The sequence below is a fragment of the Cavia porcellus genome, unplaced genomic scaffold, assembly GCF_034190915.1.
Source record: "Cavia porcellus strain 051 isolate PalLab524CR breed Dunkin Hartley unplaced genomic scaffold, mCavPor4.1 scaffold_27, whole genome shotgun sequence".
Lineage (NCBI taxonomy): Eukaryota > Metazoa > Chordata > Mammalia > Rodentia > Caviidae > Cavia > Cavia porcellus.
Genome location: NW_026947510.1, coordinates 42,991,818 through 43,015,746, shown reverse-complemented (window position 1 = coordinate 43,015,746; position 23,929 = coordinate 42,991,818). Strand labels below are relative to the sequence as shown.

The following is a 23,929-nucleotide window of genomic DNA, read 5'->3' as shown; positions in this document are numbered from 1 at the left end:
TTCAGATATGCTTTGAAAACCTTTGAAAATTGGTGAGCTATTCATCATTTTTTCTTTGTAAAAAATAAAGAGTAAGTATAGATAATTCAGTTAATTACTGGTATTACACATTGAATAAAATATTTCTTCCAACTATGATTTCCACATGAAAAATTATCTTCCAAAATGTGTTCTAGAGGAGTTAGGATACTGAAAACATAACTTCCATAGATCAATTCTATTAATATTGTCAACTTACTTTTCAAATTATATGAGAATGATATAAACATCCCTATCTTCTTCCATTGCAATTTACAAATAGATATATATCACATGCTCAAAGTCACATGCTACCTATATGTTATATTGTTACAGGACAAGCACTATGAAGTCAGTTATTATGGGAATTATGTATAGTTGTAAGTTTTACTACAGAAATACATCATACTATTTTTTCTCTAAACTGAAATTAATATATGTGAAAAATGTAAAATAAGAAATGCAAAAATTTCACATAAGAAAATACTCTGAAACTTAAGTATTTTGTATAAGTATTACATATCAGAAAACGATATTGTATATAAATATATCACACGCACATATATAGGTATATAAATATCATCCATAAAGGTGAATTTAAAAGATAAAGAATGGATTGAGAAGAGAGAAAAAAAGCGAAAGTTACTGGGAATCAATATTGCTGTTACAAAATGTAAGAGATTCAGACAGGCAGAATACAGAGAACAGATACAGACAAATATTGAAAGGAGTTAATAAACTAAAACACAACACATTAAAGAAGCAGGGTTCTGCACATTTAGGAGACTGAATAAGAACAGACGGCTATCACAAAGAGAATGAGAGATGCGATGGTAGTTGGAAATGTCTTCCCTAATTTGGAACTTGAGGACCTAAAAAGACTCCATCATCCTGTAATGATTTGATTAGTTCTATAATATGCAATAAGTATAGAAAGTGGGTGAAGTTAGGGACAACTATTTGTAAGAAGCTAGAGACAGTTAGATAAGGTAGATCTCCAGTGGACTTGCTTTGAAATCTGTATTTCTTTAAATTGTTTTTTATTTTTTTTTTAAATGTTCTGTTCTGTTTTGATATGGTTAACCTTATCCTCTTAGAGATGTAAAACAAATAGGTGGGACTGATAATCATATTACGGAGCTTTTGTTCGGCCATAGAGCAGAATGGTTTGTAGGGTCACTTTTTTGAATGTCATTCTAAATACTTTAATTCTATAACCTGAACAGCCATTTCGAAGAAGACAATTTGTAACTTATCAACTGGCAATTTCTTACCTTTTGTTTGTCTGTAATTTAGTATTATTTCTACCCTTTTTTTTAAATCTCCATGTATTTTTTTTTCGTTTCCTTTTCTTTAAATAATAATAATAATAAAAAAAAAAAAGAACCAGTGCAATGAATAAATGAAATGGAGTGAATCGAGGAAACACTGTGAAATTTTAGGATAACAACGATGAAGAAAAAGCTCCTAAAAGAGTGAATGCATATAGGAAGAAGGGGACAAAAGAAAGGAGGGGGGCAGGGAAGAAATGAGAGAAGAGAAATATAGGAACATAGAGGAGGTATGGAAAAAGAAGGAACAGAGGAACTGTCTGAGTTATATTTCTTAGTGCTGAGACAAAATACCTGACATTCAAAGGAGAAAAGCTTTAGCTCTCAGTTCATAGAAGTTTCAGTTCACAATCAGCTGTCTCCAAAGCAGGCTGGCAAAGGCACAGGGATCACAGTTCCATTGCGGGGGTTGGGGGGGAACAGCAAAAAAGCAACAAGCAAAGAACATGGAAACAAGCCTCTTTCTGCCCCTTTCATCTTATCCAGACTATTGGGATTAGAGCAGTGCCAACCCAATCAGTGATCTGATCTAGCAATCACTCACTCTTAATCTCAGCTTGAGCCATAAATCTGATTCAATCATAAGCTCTAGATTCTACTGTTTCTGAAAAAAACACATCTAAAAGTGCATGAGGTTTTGAGGGGACATCTAAATATAAAACATAACATTCTTCCCCCTAAAGACTGATGCACATTTATTTCTATATGCAAAAGGCATTTAGTCCATTTGTAAGAGTTGCCGAAGTCCTAACAGTTTCAGTATTGTTGAAAAGTCCAAGTCTTAAGTCTCCTCTGAGATTTAAGAATGTTTCTTAACTGTGAGTCCCTGTAGAAATGAAAAGGAAGTTAAACATATCCAACATTTGTTGCACAAGATAAATATTGCATTTCAAAAACTATAAATGGGAGATTCCAGCAAAAAGGACCAAAACAAGTCTAAAATCCAGCAAGGAAAACATTAAGTCCTATCTTTCTTTGTGTGACATCTGAGGCAATGTGTGCCAAGATGCAAACTGTAAAGGGCTAGGGTGGCTCGCCCCTATGGCATTTTCAGTGGTTGTATCTCCCATGGCTTCTCCTTTGGGCTCTCTTCTTTCAGTTTTCCTTAGATGATCCATTTTTCTGGGTTCTCAAAACTTCTGGAATCTACGCTGCACTTTTATTTTCATGCTCACAACTTCACAGAGGCACACTGCCTGGTCTCTCAGACCTTCTGAAATCTGGATGGAAACCTTCTTGAACCCATAACTCTTTCATTCTACATGCACTTAAAAACAGTGTCATGCAGATGCTGCCAAGGTCTGCTGTCAGATGGAGAGTTAGCCAGGCTTCCCTCTTTCTTGGCTGTGAGGTTCTAAATGTAACCAATTCTAAGGAACAAACTATTTATGCTGTTGCTAGAACATGGTGCTCTGAGGCTTTCTTCTCAAAGCAAAATCTTTTACTTTTGCAAAGTTGAGGCTGCAAAGGATAAAATCCTGCTACGTCTCGTGATGCCCCAGACAACTTTTCTATTCTTCTATTCCTTCTCAGCAATCAAGATTTTTTCTGCTTTATCTTTGCAGTACACAATTGTACTGGATCTTCTTTTCTGGCCAAACACACAATGATTTAAATCATTCTGATGGGCTCTTTGCTCTTGATTCTCAACATAAATCTGTCTGAAAGCTCCCAATTTTAACTATGCCCACCACCTCAATATTTGACTGCCTTGAAATTTTTTCTGACAATTTAATTACTCTGCCATCCTCATTTTGGTCTCAGGAAGTCTCTAGACTTGAGCAATATGCAGACAAACTTTTTTCCAAGCTATAACACCCATCACCTGGAGTCTAACAACTAGTGTGGACCTTCTCAGCAGAAATCTCCTGGACTTGGACTTTACTAGAAGGATTTCTGTCAGCCTTATGGTCTTCTGAGCTCTGACCAGAATCTCCCATACTGAACAGCTGAAGGTCCTTCAGTTCTATTTTTTCAGCCAGCATCTCTGAAGGTTTTGAAACTCTTCTCATAAGCCATTCTCAAAGGCTGCTGAATTGCATGGCCATGTATAGTCATAACCAATTATACCTTCTGTGGTATCAAATTCAATTTTAGTTACTTTTCTCATACGTAAAACAGACTATCTAACACCCAAAGTTAAAGGAGGAAAGGTTTATTTAGCTTGCAGTTTGTGGAAGTTTCAGTCCACAATAGCTGGCTCCATGGCAAATGGCACATGGCAGAAAGGCAACAGGTCGTGGAAGCATAAAGCAGCCAAAGCAACAAGGGAAGAACAGGGAAACAAGTCTTTTTCTGCCCCTTTAATCTTATATAGACTTGTGGGATTAGGGTGGTGCCAATACAATCAGTGGACCATCCGGAAATCACCCATCCTTAATCCTAGCACCCTTAATCCTAGCATTGGACCATGAATTAATCGCAGAAGCTAAATCAGCTACCTCTGAAAAAGCCCTATCTAAAAGTACATGAAGCTTTGGGGGATATCTAGACACAAACCATAGCAGAGACTTAGAGAGAAAAGGAGAGAAATGAAGACAGACAAAAAACAAAACAAAAAAGAATGAAAAGAAAGTGAATTACAGTTTGCATCATAGGTTGTTTTCAGTGTTCAGAAATGGTTTAATTTTAAGCAGATTTTCAAGAAGCAGTAAGACAGAAACAATTACACGAATGGCTACAGACCCTAAGAATAGTCTTTCCAGCCCAGATAATGTGGGAAGAACTTTTATTAGGTAGACATTGGTTTTATATACTTATTCAGATAATATTAATCACTTTCATTACAAAAATGTATGTGGGGAACTTGATCTTGTTTGCAATAACAGATATATCAGAATAGAAAGAGATGATCTAAGCAATTATTAGTTTTATGATACTTATACTTTAGTTAAAAATAGTGGATTGTGAGCTATAAAAGTCTTTGTATTTTAAGTAGCCACTATTATAATATTTTTATCCTTGAGTTAGGTAGATGTCTGGGCTTGAATAATTTCTTTGGAAGAGATTCTGAAGGACTTGCATTTTTGGAGTAATTACCTCTTAGCTGAGAATGTTCTCCATGCTATTTATGCCCCAACACATTGCATAAGTGCCTTGAGAGCAGAAGAGAAACAGGATTTAATAATCAAATGCTTTTTCCCTCTCTAAAATTTTCTTCTAGATCCCCTACCTAACTCCAGCATAGCATATAAATGCCTGAACACTCACAGTTTAAATTTCTAAGACTCTTGAAACATTTTTATAAAATTAGGGAAGCACTTCCTTCTGTAAAAAATGCATTACTCTTCAATGATATATTTTCACATTATCACATACAAGCATCCAGAATTAAACACAGGTATATATCTCAAAAATATTTTTCTTAGGCTTTAAATCCCTTTAATAATGTGGGTTATAAAAGTAATTAGAGGTGAAATAAATACCTCAGTTTAGATTCAAAATGACCCACTTTTGTATATTTATTTTTATAAGAGTACATACATACCTGATACATACTCTTATGAGACCAACATTTAGAGTTCTAACAAACACTTAGAGTTCAATTAATAGAACTTCTTTGTATTGTCCTTTTCTGTCAGTATTTTTTCCTTAGGCTTTTAAGTTATTTTATTAGTTAGGTAGACTTTCTGCTCACCAAGAATATGTGGAAGGTACTCATATATGCATCACCTTACACCTTTTCTAGAAAGTTTAATTTTCATGTTAAGAGTTTAATATTTCTAGTTTATTTTTCCACTGTTCGAAGTCTAGACACAACTCACTTTTCCATAGATTTGTTCTTCTGGTGTTGATGTAATTTAAAAGTAGTACATGTGCTAAACTATACATTTACAGTAACAATTCCACATACTCATTTTCTGTAATAAAATTTTATTCTTGTAATAAGCATATAAACCTAATTATGATAAAATAGTACTTAATTATTTTTAATATGTTTTGGTTAAAAGTTATTTTATTTTCTTACTATTTTACTGCATCACTGTTTATCTCACAGATTTTTTACTTATTCTTGCACATTTTCTGTTCTGAAAGAATCTGTCTACATTCGATAAAACCATCTTAGTTGGGTTTGAGGTAACATTGTACTAGACGTTTAGATTAATTTAGTAGGTGTTACAGAATTCTTTATATAAATATTGCACACTGCTTTTCAGTTTAATTTTGTTGTTGTTTTTTTGTTTTTTATACCGGCACCAGGGATCGAACTCATGACTAATGCTTGCAAAGCAGGCGCTTATGCCGCTGAGCTAAATCCCCAGCCCATCAGTTTAATTTTCACTGCATTCTCTTTTCTTCCTGACTTCCTTTTTCTGTCTTCTCTCTTTCTCTTATTTTCTCTCAGGAAACTTTGCTTTCCTCCTCTCCTTCCTTCCTTTGTTACCTTCCTCTTCTCTTCCTCCTGGCCTCACCACCTTCCTCTAACATCTTTCTTTTTGAAAAGGAGTACATTTTTACAATATTACAAGTTAATAGTAGTACCAGAAATATCTGAAATAAATTCTTAAAATTGCCTACTCAATATGAAGTATTCAAATGTTAGCTATAACTTTTTATAAATATTGCTTTTGTTGAGTTTATCTTTTTTTTAAATAATTTTTTTTGTCTTTTTCTTTTTTATCAGTACCCAGGATGGAACTCATGACCACACACTTGCAAGGCAGGTGCTTATGCCACTGAGATAAATCCCCAGCCTTTATCTGGTTACTTTATTGAATGATCTTATCTATGCTAATAATGTAGATAACGTAGTTGAAGAAAATACCATCTGCAAATAGTGACCATTTTGTCTCCTTGTAGCTGTACGTGTTATTTCTCTCCTTTTGAGTTGAGAAGGACCTGCAATTTTACACTTTAAAATAACTAAACATTTTTGCTTTCTTCCCTCTCTACCAGGTAACAATAGTGGGAAAGATTCTGTTGATATTTACCCTTGGTTAGTGCCTTGTACCCTTGGTGTATGCAAGTCTGGGTCTTCTTTGTTTAGTAAATCCATTTAGTCATACTCAGAGTTATGTTAAAACAATCTGACTTAATTCACCGTCATACACCCATGATCCATTTTCACACACTCATGATCCAATCACCTCTCAAAAGCTCCACCTGAGAGCACATGAGGCTTTAAGGGACATTTTAGATATAAACCATGTCAGTAAGTGTTTCATCTTTTCAAATTTCTTGAAAGTATTGAAATAAAGATACCCTTTGTTTCTTGAAAAAGTGGTTGAATGATTCCACTCTTCTGAATCAGTTCTACTATGCTGCTCCTTGTAATATGAAGTACAAGGAAATTAGATTAGCTAGAAGGGCTGATTGAATTGGTTTCAGAAAGAACAAACATAAAATTGCAGCATTAGGAACTTCTGACAAGTAGTTCTCTACTTTTTATTGTTTAATGGTCATCTTCCAATGTCTAAAACTTAAGCTTCATGAATATTTCTCCTGTCTATTAACTGGTGTATTTCCTGCATCTAAAGGGCTATGAGCACAATAGTAGAAATCTGAGTAAATGTGGGTTGCCCAATAAATTAGAAAGCGATATTAGATCTTGTTTTTAGTGTGACTGGATGTTTCTTTAGGATGATGTGAGAAAATTTTACATAGTATAATACTATGACTCTCAGAATATTGATTTTTTTTAGTATTCTTTGCCAAATACCTTATCTGCTTAAAAACTGGCATTTTTGATTCATGAAAATCTGTGTGCATAGTTTTGTTCCCTCTATTCAGGTTTATAAACTCACTTTATTCCAGTACTAGATTTATTAATTACCTTTTGAATCCAAGTGGAAGTAAGGAGGAAGAAGATAAGGAGAAAAAAAAAAAACTGGCTCTAGGTAACAACAATTTCTGTTTTTTTTTTTTTTTTCAATGTCAGATATGTAATAAAGTTAAATATTTCCTTCCTATCAGTTGATACGAGATAGGAGAAGAGGGCATGGCAAAACTGACTGAGGAAGCAGGCACGACCTGTTAATTACAAGATCCTGTGTGCACACACATCCACAGCATAGTTCCCAAAGCCCTTCACGTGCACCTTTTATTGGAACCCCAGCAGGTTCTCAATAGGATGACCTACACTTAACATTAGCTCGAGGTGTGGGATCCCAGCACCGCCTTCAAGGGCCCTATGTAGAAGGTCTCGCGATTTTCCTCGAGATGTGGATAGTCTAAGAAGAGAGAGGACAGTAAAAGGTGGCTTTCCTGACTTTTTCCAAGTTAGCCTGCTCTGCTTTCTTCAGAGGGCCCTTTTATTACTTTCTCTTTTTACTTGGCCCAAACTTACTCTGCAGAGCCAGTTTCTTTCTCACGCTTCACTTACTTCCAGAGTGAACTTTGCCAATGTTTTTTGTTCATTTCATCCAGTTCTTTGTTCCAGACTAAAAGAACCTGGAATCTATCTCCGGAAAAAGAGGTAACCAATCCAGAACCCAGTAACATTTAATTGGTGAGTCACTTTTAGAAGCAGCCTATCTGGTGCCAGATTCACTCAATTTCCTAAAAATACCAATCAGAAGTTATTAAAAAGATAGTAATGTTTCTCCAAATAGACAGATTCAATCCATGTGTAGTAAATTGGCAATAATTAATGCTAAAAGAATCACTGATTTTATTGTTGTGCATAGATTTTTAAATCTTTTTAAAAAATGGTAATAGAGGGGAAAAAACTAAATTCAAAATGGAGTGACAAAATAAATGTTAAACTCCTTCATCTGGGCCTCAGATTCAATTCTGTCTGGTATAGTATTTCTAAGTATCTAATGGAGAAAGATTACAGAAAGTAAGTAATGGAATAGTTTTAGTAGTATTGAAAATCGGTGAAAATAAGTATGAAGATTCATCATTTAGTATATTACATTTATCTTGTCATTGCACACTAGAAATTAGGCTAGAATGCTTCCTCCAAAGTTTTTTCCCTTTTTCCCCCCCTAATTTTGAAGTATTACGGAAGGAAGTATAACAAGTTTATGTTCATTGATTTTCAAACAAAATAGAATTGATTATGTCAAAAACCTTGCAGTTATCTACTGGTATTACATGTTTTAAAAATGAGAAATTAGTTATTGAAGATGCCAGTGCAAACTGTAGATCTTATTTTTTCTTGAGAACCTATGATTTGAAAACATGGTGTTGTTATTCATCTACATTAGTATCAAATCTTAATTCAGAAATCTAGAGTTGGTCTTTTCTCTATTCCTCTCTTTCTGGAACTGAATTTCCTTATTTTCTCTTGAGTTTTACAGAAGAAATGCTAGTTGCAGGCTCAAGTACTAATGCTATCCAGTCAATGTAAATTTCCAGGAACATTTTCTCATGGGATGTTCTAAATTTTGGGGGTCTTTGGAGAAGGTATATTTAAGGCTCACAAAACAGAATCAGGAGCAAAACTCTTTTTAAAAATGTGTATTTATTGGTTTAATAAAACTCGAAATAGTAACTCTCATTTTTAAAAATGGAACACGTTGAAAACTTCTGTAGGAAAACATTTTAAAAGTTATTTTTAGGAATACGGGGTGGAGTTGGCCTTAGAAAAATAAGATCAGCAATAAAAAAGGAAGTTAAAATAATGTATCTTTGGTTTAAGTCTGCATGTTTCCAGAAAACTGGGCTGATTTGAAGGAGCAAAATAACAAAATGAACGAAGTAAAGCTTGCTGTAATGGGTGATAAAGGCACCGGGAAATCTGGTGAGTGGTCCTCTTTTCTCTGTGATGATATAGTGTAAAATGATTAAGAAACATACTGACATATTAGATAATAACCATACATAACTACATGTGTTCAGTAATTCATTGTCTGGAATCACAGGCACATTATTTTTCAGCAGAATCTTTCAGTGTTATAGAAAATTTCAATTTATTTATAAATGTAGGGATAGCAAGATGACTTTGAAATATTGATTTGTATGTTATTCTATTGAGTTTTAAATTTTCTTTTTGTTGTATAGTACATGTTTGCAGTAGCTAATGATTGTATTCATGATGGCAAGGTGGGTGGTACATATACGTAATACATTTTCATTATTTTTCACTTCCCTTTCCTCTTCTCTCCTTGATAATGCTTAACATTAGAAGAAATAATAGTTAAGTGTCTTCATCATTATCCCACTTAGTTCTCATTTCAGTGCACCTAATCTGAAAGCCACCAGGGGCAAAAACATGACTTTGAGAGGATTATTCTGCTCTTTAGAGTAAGGAAAAAGGCAGATGCATGAGGATGGTAGTGTTTGAAATGTAGCAGTTGCTGAGGTTAAAGAATTTTGTAGAGACATACTTTTATGGGTGCCCTGACAATGAACTACATTTGCTCTAATTTTGGAAGTCATGGTTTAGTGTGATTTAGATTTGGTTAACTTTGATTTTGTTCAGGCCTTAATGATGATGTGGATACCTCCAGCATAGCTATGTTAGTCTAAAGAATAAAACCCTGGACATTGGAGGTCCTTGTCATTTTTACATATAGTGCCTTGGAGCCAGATTAAAGTTGATAGAGGAAACAAAAGATGTAATAGTCTTACGTTTAAAATGTGAAGAGAAATGTTGGTATTATAACACCTAAGGTGCAGTGTGTGTTTGCATTCATGAGTTTTAATTTTATGACATAAATGTGTAGAATTCTAAGATCGTATTTTTTCGTTTTTGCAATCACTGTGGTTTAATCATCATGGAAATATTGTTTACTGTAACTTAGACTAGGGTTTAGGAAAATTTTAAGGTCTTTACGAATGTTTGGTGATTCTTAAGCTGATAGGGAAAGTTTTATATATTTTAACTAAATTATCTGTATCATGAAATACAACAAACCTTAAATTTTACTTGTTTTTAGCCCTTATAGTAAGGTTTCTTACCAAACGATTCATTGGAGAATATGCTTCTAATTTTGGTAAGTTATCACTCTATTCTGTTTCTTTCTTATAATTTCAATGTGATAATGAAAGTCCAATTAAAATCATAGAAACATTTTAGCAGAATCTGCAACTTCTTACATTTAATAAGCAACTTATTAATCCATAAATCCTGGTGAGAAATGCCATAGTAGGTACTTGACGAAAAAGTTCTTTCATGATAAAATTCATTGAAATTGAAGCGGGTTTAGAGTTTATAGGCATAGAAAAACATTAAAATTTGGATATTCTTCCCCAAATATTGCAAAAGCTGTGTATATGACTGTAAGTTATGGGAAAAGTTTTGATGACGAAACCAATCTCTCTTGAAACATAAGGAGAAATTAATGCTAAAAGCACAAATAACTTCCAAATAAAGCATGTTATTAAAAAACCAAGATTAGAGGAAAATTATGCCTTTATGATTAAAGATAAGATTAACTAGTTTGATTTATAAATTTCAGAGAAATTCTAAAATAAGTGGGAGAGTTCTGTAGTATAATCTTTGAATCATTTCCCTAACTTTAAGTTTTGTATTATTCTCATAAGAATTAGTTTGGCATGTGGGAGATGTCACAGCACAATAAGTGTGAAATTTCATTATACTTGTGAGTATTGTTTTTGCTCAGTAATTAATCACTAATATAATATTAATATCTGATCTACTCATTTGCTTAATGATAGATGATTTTTTTCTTTATTTAAGAAATAAGAATGAAATAATTATAAAAAATATGGGATTTGGGAGAAAAGAGAATAATTTTACATTCAGTATTACTTATTTCAAGTAACTAATATTTGCAAGTATGTTTTTCTATAAAAGAAAAAGGAGAAATATTTCACATTTATCCATGAGGTATCACTGTAAGAGAATTTCAGAAAATAACTTTAAAGTATTCTATTGTGTTTTTTCTTGCATGTATCTGACATAGTATTTAAGTCTATATGACATTTTTGAACACTTTAGGGCAAGCACTGGGAGCCTAATTATGGAAAGTAGAAATATATGAAAAGGAAAATTCCTAGCATTTGGTTTTTTAGGGGCAAAAGCCAAGTAACAGGGTCAGCATTACATTTAAGTTAAGACTCGGGCATTAGAAAATATTCCTAAGTGCCAATGAAATTAAGGATAAAAATGTAATATCCCAACATTAATAGCAAAAAGAACCTTCACCTTAATCTTTTATATGGTCTAGTTATATAAACAAATGAAATGTTTATACATTTGTAGCTTTCATATCCCAGTGGAAAAAAAAAGACCTAGAAATATTTTGAAAAGATAATAAAATCTGAAGGTCATTGACTCCATGAAAACAAACTAGCAAAAACAACTCCATTTTGTAAGGCTAGAAAGTGAAAAAATAACATTCTTTAAAAATTTGCTAGTTGATTATCTTTGTAGGTAGTTTATTGAAAGTTGAGGATGGATCCTTTTTAATGTCTAGAAGGAGATACTATGGTTCAGAGTCAATAGTACAGATAAGAAGTTTAGAAAAACTCTGGAAATGTAATTTATGATTGTATCAAACTACAACAAATTGGATTAAGTATAATCTAGATAATTTAAAAAGTCAACCTCTCCTCTGGGGAGACATTAACTCCCCAGACATTTGTTCTAGATTTTTCCTATGGGTTATAGAGTACTCACCAGCATGGGTCATGATTATATGGCAATACTGCTATTTTGTAGAGAAGAAGGGCTTTTAAAAATCAAAGCACTGGTTATAGAAATGAAATAATTTATTCATTCCTTCAATAACTATTCATTGAGGGATTATGTTATCTATTATATTCTTTTTAGGCATAAATTTTATAGCAGTGAACCAAAAAGACAAGTACCCAAATCTTCATGAAGTTTACAATTTGGAGGGATGGGTCAGTCAATCCAGATTCTCCTCAATATAACTAACACTGCATATGTCATATGATAATAAATGCTATGAAGAAGAATAAAATGAGAGAGGAAAGGTACGAAAATGGTATGTGGTGATTTAAAATAGTAGAGTTGGGGCAGATCTTGCTAAGGTGATATTCAGAAACATAGTAAAGATAGTCATAGAAGTATCTAGGGATTATATCCCAAACAGTATCTAGGGATTACATCCCAAACAGTCTCATGAGTAATTGCCAAAGTTCCAAGGCAGAAAATTTCTGAAAAATTTAAAAAGTCAGACGATAATATAGATGGAATGAAAAGAAAGTGAAATATAAGCCAGAGAGATCCACAGAAGTGATTGAAGTCATAGAAGAGATGGCTAGATAATGACAGACCTTTCCAGACATTTGAAAAGTTTTGGTTTGATCCCAGAAAGACTGGAGAGATTGGAGCAGTTGGGTTAGACATGTGTTTGCTCTGGCTACAAGTATACTTGCAGTTCTGCATTGAGCATAGAGTAAGGACAGACAGAGTAAGGACAGACAGAAAAGGGTTGAAGGACTGAAAGCAGATAAATGAGGAAGTTTCTCTGCAAAGAATTCGGGTGACTTGAACTACAGTGTTAGCAATGGAAGTAGTGAGACATGTAAAAATTAAAAATACGAGGAGTATAAAAACAGATTTTAATAGAATAAATGTGGGCATGTGACAAAGAATCATGGAAGTTCTTACAGTTTTTACCTAAAAAGTGACACAACCTTTGCAGGCAAATAGGGTTGTTTTAACTGTGCTAAGACTGAGATATTCATTGCATATCCAAATGAGTATTTCCAGTGGCAAGCAGTTGTTTGTCTGGAGCCAGGGGAAGTGGTCTTGGCTAGAGGTATGAATTGGATTAACGAGCAATGATTGGTGTATTAAGGCAGGGAGCTGGTGAGGTCTATGAAGGAATGTACATAGAGGACACCTATGGACTATGTTGGAAGAGTAGGAATGCCTTGGATATGAATTGGCAAGTTGAAGTAACAAGGGATAAAAGAAAAATTAAACAGGTGAATATATGACACTGAAAGTCACATATTTAAGGAAGCAGGAATGATCAACTGCATTAACGTTACTAAAGAGGCAAATTAGAATAAAACAGAACTGACCACTGAGTGTAATAATAGATAAGTTAGATGGAAATTTAATGTATTTGTAAGATGTTGGTAATGAAATGTTAAAGAAGAATGAAGTCATGCTACAGTAGAGAAAGAGGTAGAATTATTGAAGTGATGTTTTTCAGTAGGCTGGAGGGAATCATTACCATTTGGGAGTGACTAAATTGTCCACAAATAGCAACACAGAAACTTCATTCATGGTAAGCGTCCAAGTGAGTAGATAAAGCATCTAAGTCAATAGATACAGTGGCAAAGTTCATTGGTGAGAAACCTATCTAAGGAAGTAACAAGATGTACATGTTTTTAGTTGTTGACAATGAAGAAAAGTCACTACTACACTAAAATGCGACAAGTTGAATTTACTATGATAAGATATGAGTACACTTTTTATTCTGGAGTTTTTCCATGTCAATGGTGAACACATATTTTTCTTTTTGGCAGAATCTATCTATAATAAGCATTTGTGTTTGGAAGGGAAACAGCTGAATCTGGAAATCTATGATCCTTGTTCTCAAGTAAGTTAAGAAAAATATCCTTTTATTATATTTTATTTACTCAATTATGATTTGAAGAAAATTAGATAAGGATATGGAAAGACATTGATAATGTTAAAGCTGAATTTGTTTTAAAATAGTGATTATTAAATTGTTCAGGCTGGGGATTTAGCTCCGCAGCATAAGTGCCTTTCTGGCAAACACGAGATCATGAGTTCAATCCACAGTACAAAAAAAAAAAAAAATCAGAGATTACTTTTAGTGTTATAAATGCTGTTATCTGGATTTTCCATAAATTTATGTCAAAATTATCCTATCACAACTATCTTTAAAATAGCAGCATTAAGTTGGATTTCAATCAGATCATAATATAGTTACCAAAAATTGGTAGTTTAAAGGCTTATCAATTCAGATTCTATCTTCAGTAACTTGTAAATCGTCAATTGCCAAAAGAAAACAATTAAGATATATTTTCTGTGTAAACCTCTGTTTTAACTCAAAATCTTATACTAATTAAAGTGGGATTGCTTATGGTAGAGAAGAAATGGTCACTTGTCTAAGGTTCAAAATTACCACATGGTGTGGTAATTTATATCTATTGTACCGATACCCAGGAGGCTGAGGCAGGAGGATGGAAATTAAAGGCCTATGTAGTGATACACAGTGAATTTCAAGTGAGCCTGCACTGGGTAGAGAGATCCAGTCTCAATAAACCAATCAATCAAACAACGTTCTAGGACAGTTATTTTTTAAAAACAATCTTTGGCTAAATCTTGTCAATATTTTTATTTTTATGGCTTTAAATCAAATGCTAAAAATCAATAGATAACTCCTTTTACTACATAAATAAAAGTTTTTTTCAATACAAATCTCATTATTAATTTAAAAAGTATTTTATCATACCAGATTTTCATAAAAGTAGATATTTTATTATAGAACAGTTGTAAAATGTGGTGGGTACAACCGTGTTGTCGTGCCTTTCTATATTTCAAATTTCAATCCTTTTTAATTAAAGAAAAAAGGTGGTGAGAAAGAAATTGAGTATTTAAAACTTGCACTCTTCAGCTTTATTGAAGCTTCTTCCAGATAGACGTGGTAAATTAACTAGGTAACTAGGTTTAATTAACTAGGTAAAGTGTAAAGTACTGAAGCCTAATCCCAGCACTTTAAATGCACTTTGCTTATTTTAAGTTGCAGAAGACAAAAGTTTCCCTCACAAGTGAGCTTCATTGGGCAGATGGCTTTGTCATTGTATATGATATCAGTGACAGGTCTTCGTTTGCTTTTGCAAAAGCCCTGATGTACAGAATTCGGGAGCCACAAACTAGTCATTGCAAAAGGTAAGATCTTTCATTCTCCTCTTTTTTCCCTTTCTGTAAATCATCATAGAGCTGTAAGCATCATTAGGAAGAATTTAATACAGCTTTCCAATTACAAAATTTAACAGCCCTGAACAATTCACCTTCCCATTCCACAGGAGTTACACGTGTAGTAAAAGGAATTAGATGAGAATGCTTTATATCCTGGCTGCTATAAACAGTTACTTGCCCTGAGTAAATGGCTATTTTACAAGACAGCTTCTATTGTTAACATGACACTCACTTGCAAAATAACATTCCTCTGTATACAAGGTAGTTTGCTTTTCAACCTTTCCTTTTCATGCTCACAAAAATGTTAAGGATAATAAATGAATTCAGATTTATTACATTTGGCACCCTGTGAAGTGCAATTCTTAGTCATTGGGTTGTTCGGTATATTACAGGATAGACTGAATAGGCATATATCTTTCTCCATTTTACCTCCTAAAACAAAGAGATGGTCAACAATTCTCTGTTAATTGTTTTGATACACAGATTGTGAAGAAATATACATTATTACTGTGCCTTAAACAATTGCAATAGTTGACAAACGTGAAAGCATCAGAGTTTTTGATTATTACATGTTTACTATTTTTAAAAATTTTGACTAGGTTTCCTGATTTCAAGTACTTTTGTTCAAAGTGTTTTTAAGGAGTTCTTTGTGCTGTTAATCAGTTTTCTTCTGAGAATGCAAAATAATTCTCTGATCTAGAAAACAAAAAGTACTATATTATTATTATAAATTGGCACACACGTATTTATATCTATTTTACATGCTTACTATCAGGAAACTATGGAAAAGCCATTACAAAAGATACTTCCGAGGAGTTAGTTGATGGACATCCTGTCTACATTTACGTTAATCCACCATAATCTTTAGTGCTCTGTTTCCTGTTTATATATTTTATGACAACATGATAGAAAAAAGTATATAAATTTACTGGGATTTCTTTCATAGATTTGACTTCATATAATACTTTTCATTTCGTAGAATTCTATTATTGTAATCTTTATATCTCTTACATATAAGCAGTATGACAAATGTTGGATATGGAAACAAAATTCTTTGATAGTCTTTCAAATCAAGATAACCATGAAGAACACTTCACATACTATCAAAATATATCATGTGTATCTGACATTTAAAAGACAATCTCTTTATTAATAAATAAGATCTAGAGAATTTCTAGTTCTCAATTCATAAAAAATATGAAAATGTACTATGATATTATAAAATTATATCTGATATTTGTGGCTCATTCTTCAAGATATTTTCACCTCTTCTGTCTTATTTATCCTTTACAATAATTCTATGAACTTGACTGAAAAAGATATTAACACTGTCCATACTGTCATGTAAATAAAAACAATCTTTAGTGGAGTCTGCTGTCAGTAAGAATTAAAGACACTGTGATTATTTGTTTTTCCCTATAGTAAATATTATGATAGGTCCATGCTACTTAAAGGCTAGTATTGTTTTATAATATTATTCAAATCAAAACTCTATTTTTGAACTATTTCATTAGAACTAGGAAAAATACATTGGAACTGGCAGAATATTCTTTTCTTAACAGGGAAAAACTTTTCTTAAACAAAACAGTAGTACAAGGTCACAAGATTAAAATTTTCTCTATAGAATATTATGATGGATGTTAGCAAAACATACAACTTGGCAATGAGCCCTGAATATTTTTGCTTAGGAAAAGTCTATCTAAATTAACTGTTCTGTTCCAGTTAACTGTGAGATACATTTGTGAATCCTCTTTTTGCAAATGATAATGATCATCAAAAAATAGTAAACTTCTCTCAATGCCTAAGACTGTACTAGATAGTTTTATACATATTATTTTATTTAATCTCTTAGAATTCTCTGTGATGAGGATTTATTTAGTTTTTTTTTTTAAATAAAGAAATTGAAAGTTAGAAATGTAAGACTCCTACCTGGCTAGTAAACAAAGTCAAAATGCAAGAATATATGTATATTTGTCCAAATGCTATGCTTTAACTATTCGTTGCTTCTGTGCTATGTACTACATTCTCTCTAAAGTGATTTTTGTAAATAAATGGAGATACGTGCCAATGCCCACATATGTGGACATAATTACACATGTACCCTGAAGAGTTTTCTTGTTTGACATATAATTCTTGGGATATGTCTTCCTTTTTTCCCCTAAAAATAGCATTTGAAAGGATTTTGGCAAACATTGTGTCTCTGTATTTCAGAGTCACAGAACCAGCAGTGCTTTTAGTTGGAAACAAGCAAGACCTCTGTCACGTGCGCGAGGTTGGCTGTGAAGAAGGACAGCGGCTGGCCCTGGATAACCGGTGCCAGTTCTGTGAGCTGTCTGCTGCGGAGCAGTCTCTGGAGGTAGAAATGATGTTCATCAGAATTATCAAGGACATTCTGACAAACTTGAAACTCAAAGAAAAGAGAAGATCCAGTGGTTCTAAATCAGTGGCTAAACTGATCAATAATGTATTTGGAAAGAGAAGGAAATCTGTTTAGTAGACTTGTAATTCTAGGAAATGTATTATATCCAAGTGTTTCAGACATTCACATGGTAATTCAATTTACCCTTTGTATGCAATTTAAAAACTTCTCTTGGAGGCTTGAAATGATGGAGCAAGAGCTACAGCTGTAATTTCAAATATATTGTTTGTCTTTTTGTTGACTATAGCTGGTTCACTCTGTGTCACGTGCCATGTTTCACTTATTGTACTAAATAACACTAGCAGAGGTTTCTTGATGGATTGTTATCCTGTGTGCCAAGTGAACTCTTTAATAAACTTATATAAGTTTATTAAACTACTTTGCAAGGTTTATTTACTTTTGTTTTCTACAGTTCTGTTGCATGAATTGAGTAATACTATTCATACTGTCAATATAGGTTGCAACTTATAATTTTTTTTTATTTAATAGAAACACATAGACTCATTTTTAAAATGTCTTTTTAAAAATCTAGTGAGTTACATGATACATCAACATTTTACACATGAATTAGGGTTTAAGAGATTGTATTCCATGCCCATAAATGAATGTTTTGTAGTTGGTCTCATGATGAAAATGGCTTGTTTTTCTTTTATGTTCTCTCAGGAAGGGTAACCCTTACAGAAAATTAACTTATACAGAAAAGAACACTTTTAGATCAAAATATCAATCTATTTTAGATTATTGAGAAACACACACACTAAAGGGAAGGAAAAATAAAGACACAGGTAAAAATACAACCTGGAGGGTTTTTTGCCATCAAACAAATTTTTTGAAATTATTTGCAGATATTTGTGTCCTTATCAGATTATTTTCACTACCATTGTCTTGAAGACAACATTTATTTTTCCTAGACCACATTACACTCTTACTACTACCCATCAGGAGCTTTTCGACTTACACTCTTTCACGTTGAAGCTGTAGACCTAACTTCAGTTAGATGGTTGATATTTAGGTCCTAGACAAGTTATGCTGATTGTACAAGCAAGGCTGCATGTGTACGTTGTTAATATCCCTAATCAGGGACCTGAGGACTGAAACAGAAAAAGGCTGAGTGAAAGATACCAGATGGCAGTGGGGGAGAAGTGGGCTTTAGAAAAGAGATTCCACTGACATGAACCCACAATAAGTCAAAATTTAACATGTTAACAGTGACACCTAGACATGGTCTATAGGGCTTTACTGACTGTTCCTTAGAACTTTGAGCTTGGTGTTATATTAACATAAAATTAGTAGAAAGAACAGTGTTGTGAGTCTACAGACTAGGTTATCTTTGATTCTTGTGAGAATTCAGGAACTTCATTTACTTGGAAAGTAAGGGGCGGATACTTTGGAGAAGCTTGATGGTAGCTATGTTCCGTAAGTTTGAGCAAAAAAGATCAGCTGTGTTCTCTCTCACTGGATGCGAGTATTGCACTGTGCTCCTTGATATCAACATGGATGGCAGACTCTTGGAAAAGCAGAATCTGGATCTCTGGACTTACAATGCTCTTTTATTTTCACCCACCTAACCCTAAAGAAACTGCTCTGTGGAGCAGTGTCCGTTTCTGATACTGCCTGGCTAGGAACTTAGAAATGATGCAGTTGGGCAGCCACATTGAAGGAAGCTTCATATTGTGGATTGGTGCACGGCTTCTCTCTCTGCCACCATACTCACTGTTATTAGGCTTTGTTATAAGCACAGAGGTGGTCAAGGAAAAAAATAAAGGACATTGACATTTGTTAGCTAGGTATTGTGTTTTAAATATGAAATATCCTCCACCAAGACTCTTATCATAAAGACTTGGTCTCCAATAAAGCTATATTTAGAGATGAAGCCTAAAAGGGGTCATTGGATCAAAAGGGTTTTAACTTTCTTAGTTGTCCATTCATGATATCATAATCTTATGGGATTATTCAGAAGTGATAGAACCAGAAGGTGGAGTCTAACAAAAGGCAGAGTGCCGTGGGGCTTTGTCCTTGGACACTCTGTTCTTCAACCCGTCCTTCTCTGAGTCTTTCTCTTTCTCTTAGTCAGCTGACTATGGACCGAATCTTCTGAAATCATGAACAACAACAACAAAATGTCTTTCCTTCTTTAAGTTCCTTATCTCAGGCATTTGGTCACAGTGCTAGGAACTTAACTAAAACATCGGGACATCCTGTCCATCTGGTTGTAAAGTGATTTATCTTTGACTTTTACTTTCTTGTGGGCATTAATATGATATACAACACAAGTATTGTATGACTTACTTCATGGAGGTATTCACACAGGTTTTCTTTGGACTTTCTGGTCATTATTTTTCCAATAGTACCTCTTACAGACTTACAGATAGCAAAACAAGTTATCAGTGTACTACATGTCACTTTTCCTACCATATAAGAAAGACAATGACATGCACTTCTTGAATGTTTGCTGATTTCCATAAAACGTTTCTGTTAATGAACTGCATTATCTCTTTGCAAGAATATATTAACGCATTGTCTTTCTTTGCCTGATGTTAGTATATTAAGGTAAAGTGAGGAAAATTTCCTAAGAACTTGGGAGAGTCATTGCTATGTAAATGAGAAATGTACTGTTGTGTAAATATTGTAACAAATTCAGTGATGCCCTTTTTTGTTCAACAATTTTTATGGATTTTCTTAAACCTTTCATAAAGATTATGTCTTAATATTGGCTGTATAACTACATATATTCTATATCTGCTATGTGGACACTATATATATTTAGATGTATATGCATTTTAAATTAGTGCAAGCAGTTGTATTTTTTTGTTGTTGCTTGTATTCTTCTGGATTAGCTTTATTTTTATTTGGTTTGTGTTCTTTGGTATATTTTTTGCAATTAATTAAAATTTCTTTGGAGTCATTTACCTTTAAAGTAACATATTTCCCCATTCATGTGTGAGAATTCTGGTGTCCAGTAGTATTTACATTCTTTAACAGCTTAATTCATGCATTTTTCTCTGATGAGTGAGAATATGACTCATCGTATTCTCAGACTTAAAAAGAGAATATTTCTCTTTTTAAGTATATTGTGTATACTTATAGAGAACTATTCTCTTTTTAAGTATACTACTTTTACTTTTATGAATGTTAAATTTTTATTCATTATACTCATATTTTTAGCAAGCTGACTTGGGAAGATGTATCTGTTACTATATCACTGAAATGTAATAAGAATATGAATTTATATTTTCAATATATTTTTAGAAATAGCTGATCATTTTTCAGAGTGATATTTAAAGATACTGTGTTGATTTTTCTTTTGATGTGACAATCTCATGCATGTATACACACATGTTTCTTCTCAAATCAAAATTTGTTTTATTGCCAACCCCCCATTTCCCAGCCTTGCTTATAGATTTGGTTTATTGACTGTCCCTTAACAAACTAAATGAAGTAGAAGTAATATGTATGACTTACAAAGACTGATTAAAAGGAGGTAGAGTGCCCATGATTTTCTATCTCTCTTGTGACTCTGTTTTGGGAGCTGGGAGTCAACGTAGATAAACCCAGCTGCCCTCTAGCCACCAGGCTGGAGATAACATGCAGAGTTAGTGGCCACAACCCACAACCATTAGGTAGTTGAACAATGATTCAAGTGATTCTAAATTCCAACCACTGGGTTACCTTACCAGGTGGAGTAGATACCCCACAGAGTTCTGATCCAGTTACATGTTTGTGATCATAAAAAATCGGCATTATGTTGAAATTGTTGCATACCAACAAAATACCAGATGAGATTATCCATTAAAATTCTCAGCAACTCATTATAAAATGTTTGGCTTTCATAAAAATCCTCCAATCAGATTCAGTGTTGTCTAAGATATGGTTTTTTTCCAATACGGGTTTTCTTGTGAGCATAATTCACTTGCAAAGAATCATGTCAAACTTTAAAAATAATAAATCTCATTTTTCCAAAAGTGAGCAAAAAAAAAAATCTACCAAGAAAAAAACAAATTCATCAACATTAGCGCTTGAATGTTGCAGGTTGAGAATGGAAAATATGTCTATAAATCTCAGAGAAAGTTAAGCCTATCACCGGGCTTGGAATTGCCTTGTGCTGCTTCTAGTAAAAAAAGATGCTGTCATTCAGTTTGGATGAGCTTCAGTGAGATAACACATAATGAGGGGCCCCCACTGAGGAAGGGATGCCAACAAGGAGGGGTCCAAAAATGGTTTTGATTTAATACAAGGCATGCACTATTAATAAAGAGGTTGAATGATACCTGTGTGTTTTATAGGTTTATAAATTGGCTGTAGTAAAATATTTTACATCTTAGATCACTAGGTATTGTTTCAGCTTATTATGGGAGATATCTATCTAGAGTTGACTGAATTGTATTAATCTGAACCTAGTTTAATGATGCCTTAACATTTTTATGGGGGAATTTAATGTTTGCAATATCCATGTTCCTTATTTGAAAGCGTGACTTATAGGTTTCTCATCTTCCTTAAATTATAAAATCCTTCAGCTAATAAAGGAAAATGATTATAGTTTGCAAAAAAGGCAAAGTCATTTAACAATCCATATAACTGTCTATTGTAGCGCTTTGCATAATAATTGTAATTTAGCTATTAGGAATTCTAAAGGCAGTTATCACTCATACTCTACAATTCTGGGGGAACCAGGCAAAAGCCCAAATTATTTAAAGTATTTTAAATTCCCAAAGGAAAAAAAAAAGCACACCATAAATTTGAAATATGTTCTATGGTGACAAGATATTATTTCATAGGAAGAGGAAAAGTTCATCATAATTTTCAAATATAAACTATCAAAGAGAATATTTTTCTTCTTCTTGAATAAAGATACAATGCAAGTATATTTTCAATAGCACAATTATTATTAAATTGTGAGGAGAGGGTGCACAGACTAAGAAATACCAGTGGCAATGTAGAGTTTGATCAACATGTTGGTAATCCTGGGGCAGCTAAAGCAGAGAAAAAAACTGAAAAAAAGGAAAAAATGGAAATACAGGGGATTACATAAATGTGAAACCATGAGTTTTTACAGAGTTTTAAGATCACTTTACAGTATGAATTGTGAATATTTAGAAACTAGGCAAATGAAATCTCTTTAAAATACAGCTATAAAGTTAGAAAAATAATTACCAGCTGTAAATTTACATTTAAGATAATAAAATATTGAAACTTGAGAAGTTTGAGGTATATTTTCATACACAAACACATATGAGCCTTAAAATTCTTGGGCTGGGTTGGTTGAATGTCTAATTCCTTTAACCATTCTAAAACTCAACTTGGTTGACAATCAGAACAGTTTGAGGTTTTAGGTAAAACAAACATATGTGTCATGGGTGTTAATGTTTTCCAAAATATATCACATAATTCATCTACTTAAAAATTTTGAAATTTGATCATAATAAATGAAGTTTTCTAAGTAAAGCTCTTGCTAAACTTAAACATATATATCATGTTGAGAAACAGAAGTTACCATTAAAAGTACGAAATATCTGAATATTTTCATAGGTGATTGGAATTACAAGGAATATGTAAAGCTCCATAATTTGGTATGATATTTGAATGAACGAGAAATGTTCAAATATTAGATTGAGTAGATAGTTCAGAGGAAAGAGTAATATAATTGCTATAATGTAGCTCTGTAGTTTCACCAAACATTAGACTTTGAAGAATTGGTAAATACCTATGAAACAAAGAATTGATTCTGAAAGTTTTATCAGTGGAGGGTTTTGTGCCAAGAGAAAACATAATCCGATAAAACTATCTTCAAAAAATAGAAATCACATCCACTACAAAGTAGAGAAATGGAATCAAACTGTGACTTGTGCAATTCAGATTTGTATAAGAATAATACAATGAAAAGTAAAAAGAATTATGTACTGAAATAGAATTTAAGAAGGTTGTTGACCTCCTTTTATGACAACTGTGATTGCACATGAAAATAGACTAGAAAACACCTCAAGGTCCTTTTTAGTTCCTTATGTATCTTAGTCTATGCCAATGAATAATATATAACTTAAAAGCTTTACACAATGAAGAAATGGCTTTCAAATGACTTTTTGAAAATATTTGTTCTCTTACATTTTTCATTTTATAAAAGTGAATATAACTTTGTTTGATAATAGTCTAATACTTCAGACAAAGACTATTTACTGCTTACATTATTTATTATTTTTGAGTAACAGCTACTGCGGCACCAATTGTAGAGTGGAAGACACTCAAAAAACACTGTAGCTAAAAATTAGAGGGGAAAAAACTGGTACTTTTGGCTAATAATGCTCTACAAAATGAAGTAATATCTGCACAAAAATTGAAGTCCTTCCATAAGAAGTATAAAATGTAAAATGCCCTTGATGAATG

At 33.0% G+C, this 23,929-nt stretch overlaps 1 protein-coding gene across 1 annotated transcript; it reads left to right on the top strand.

The window, feature by feature from the left end:
* Positions 1-8,879: 8,879 nt before the first annotated feature.
* On the top strand, positions 8,880-21,026 carry Rergl (RERG like). The gene is made up of 5 exons (XM_003470440.3): positions 8,880-9,036; positions 10,175-10,231; positions 13,710-13,783; positions 14,954-15,102; positions 17,344-21,026. The coding sequence occupies exons 1-5, from the start codon at positions 8,940-8,942 to the stop codon at positions 17,624-17,626; spliced, it is 660 nt and encodes a 219-aa protein (XP_003470488.2). The 5' UTR covers positions 8,880-8,939; the 3' UTR covers positions 17,627-21,026.
* Positions 21,027-23,929: the final 2,903 nt, after the last annotated feature.

Excerpts from the sequence above, each read along its gene's own strand:
- Rergl (XM_003470440.3), top strand. The coding sequence starts at position 8,940 with ATGTTTCCAGAAAACTGGGCTGATTTGAAGGAGCAAAATAACAAAATG. Across the intron at positions 10,232-13,709 it reads AGAATATGCTTCTAATTTTG|AATCTATCTATAATAAGCAT; the intron begins GTAAGTTATCAC and ends TCTTTTTGGCAG. Across the intron at positions 13,784-14,953 it reads TCTATGATCCTTGTTCTCAA|TTGCAGAAGACAAAAGTTTC; the intron begins GTAAGTTAAGAA and ends GCTTATTTTAAG.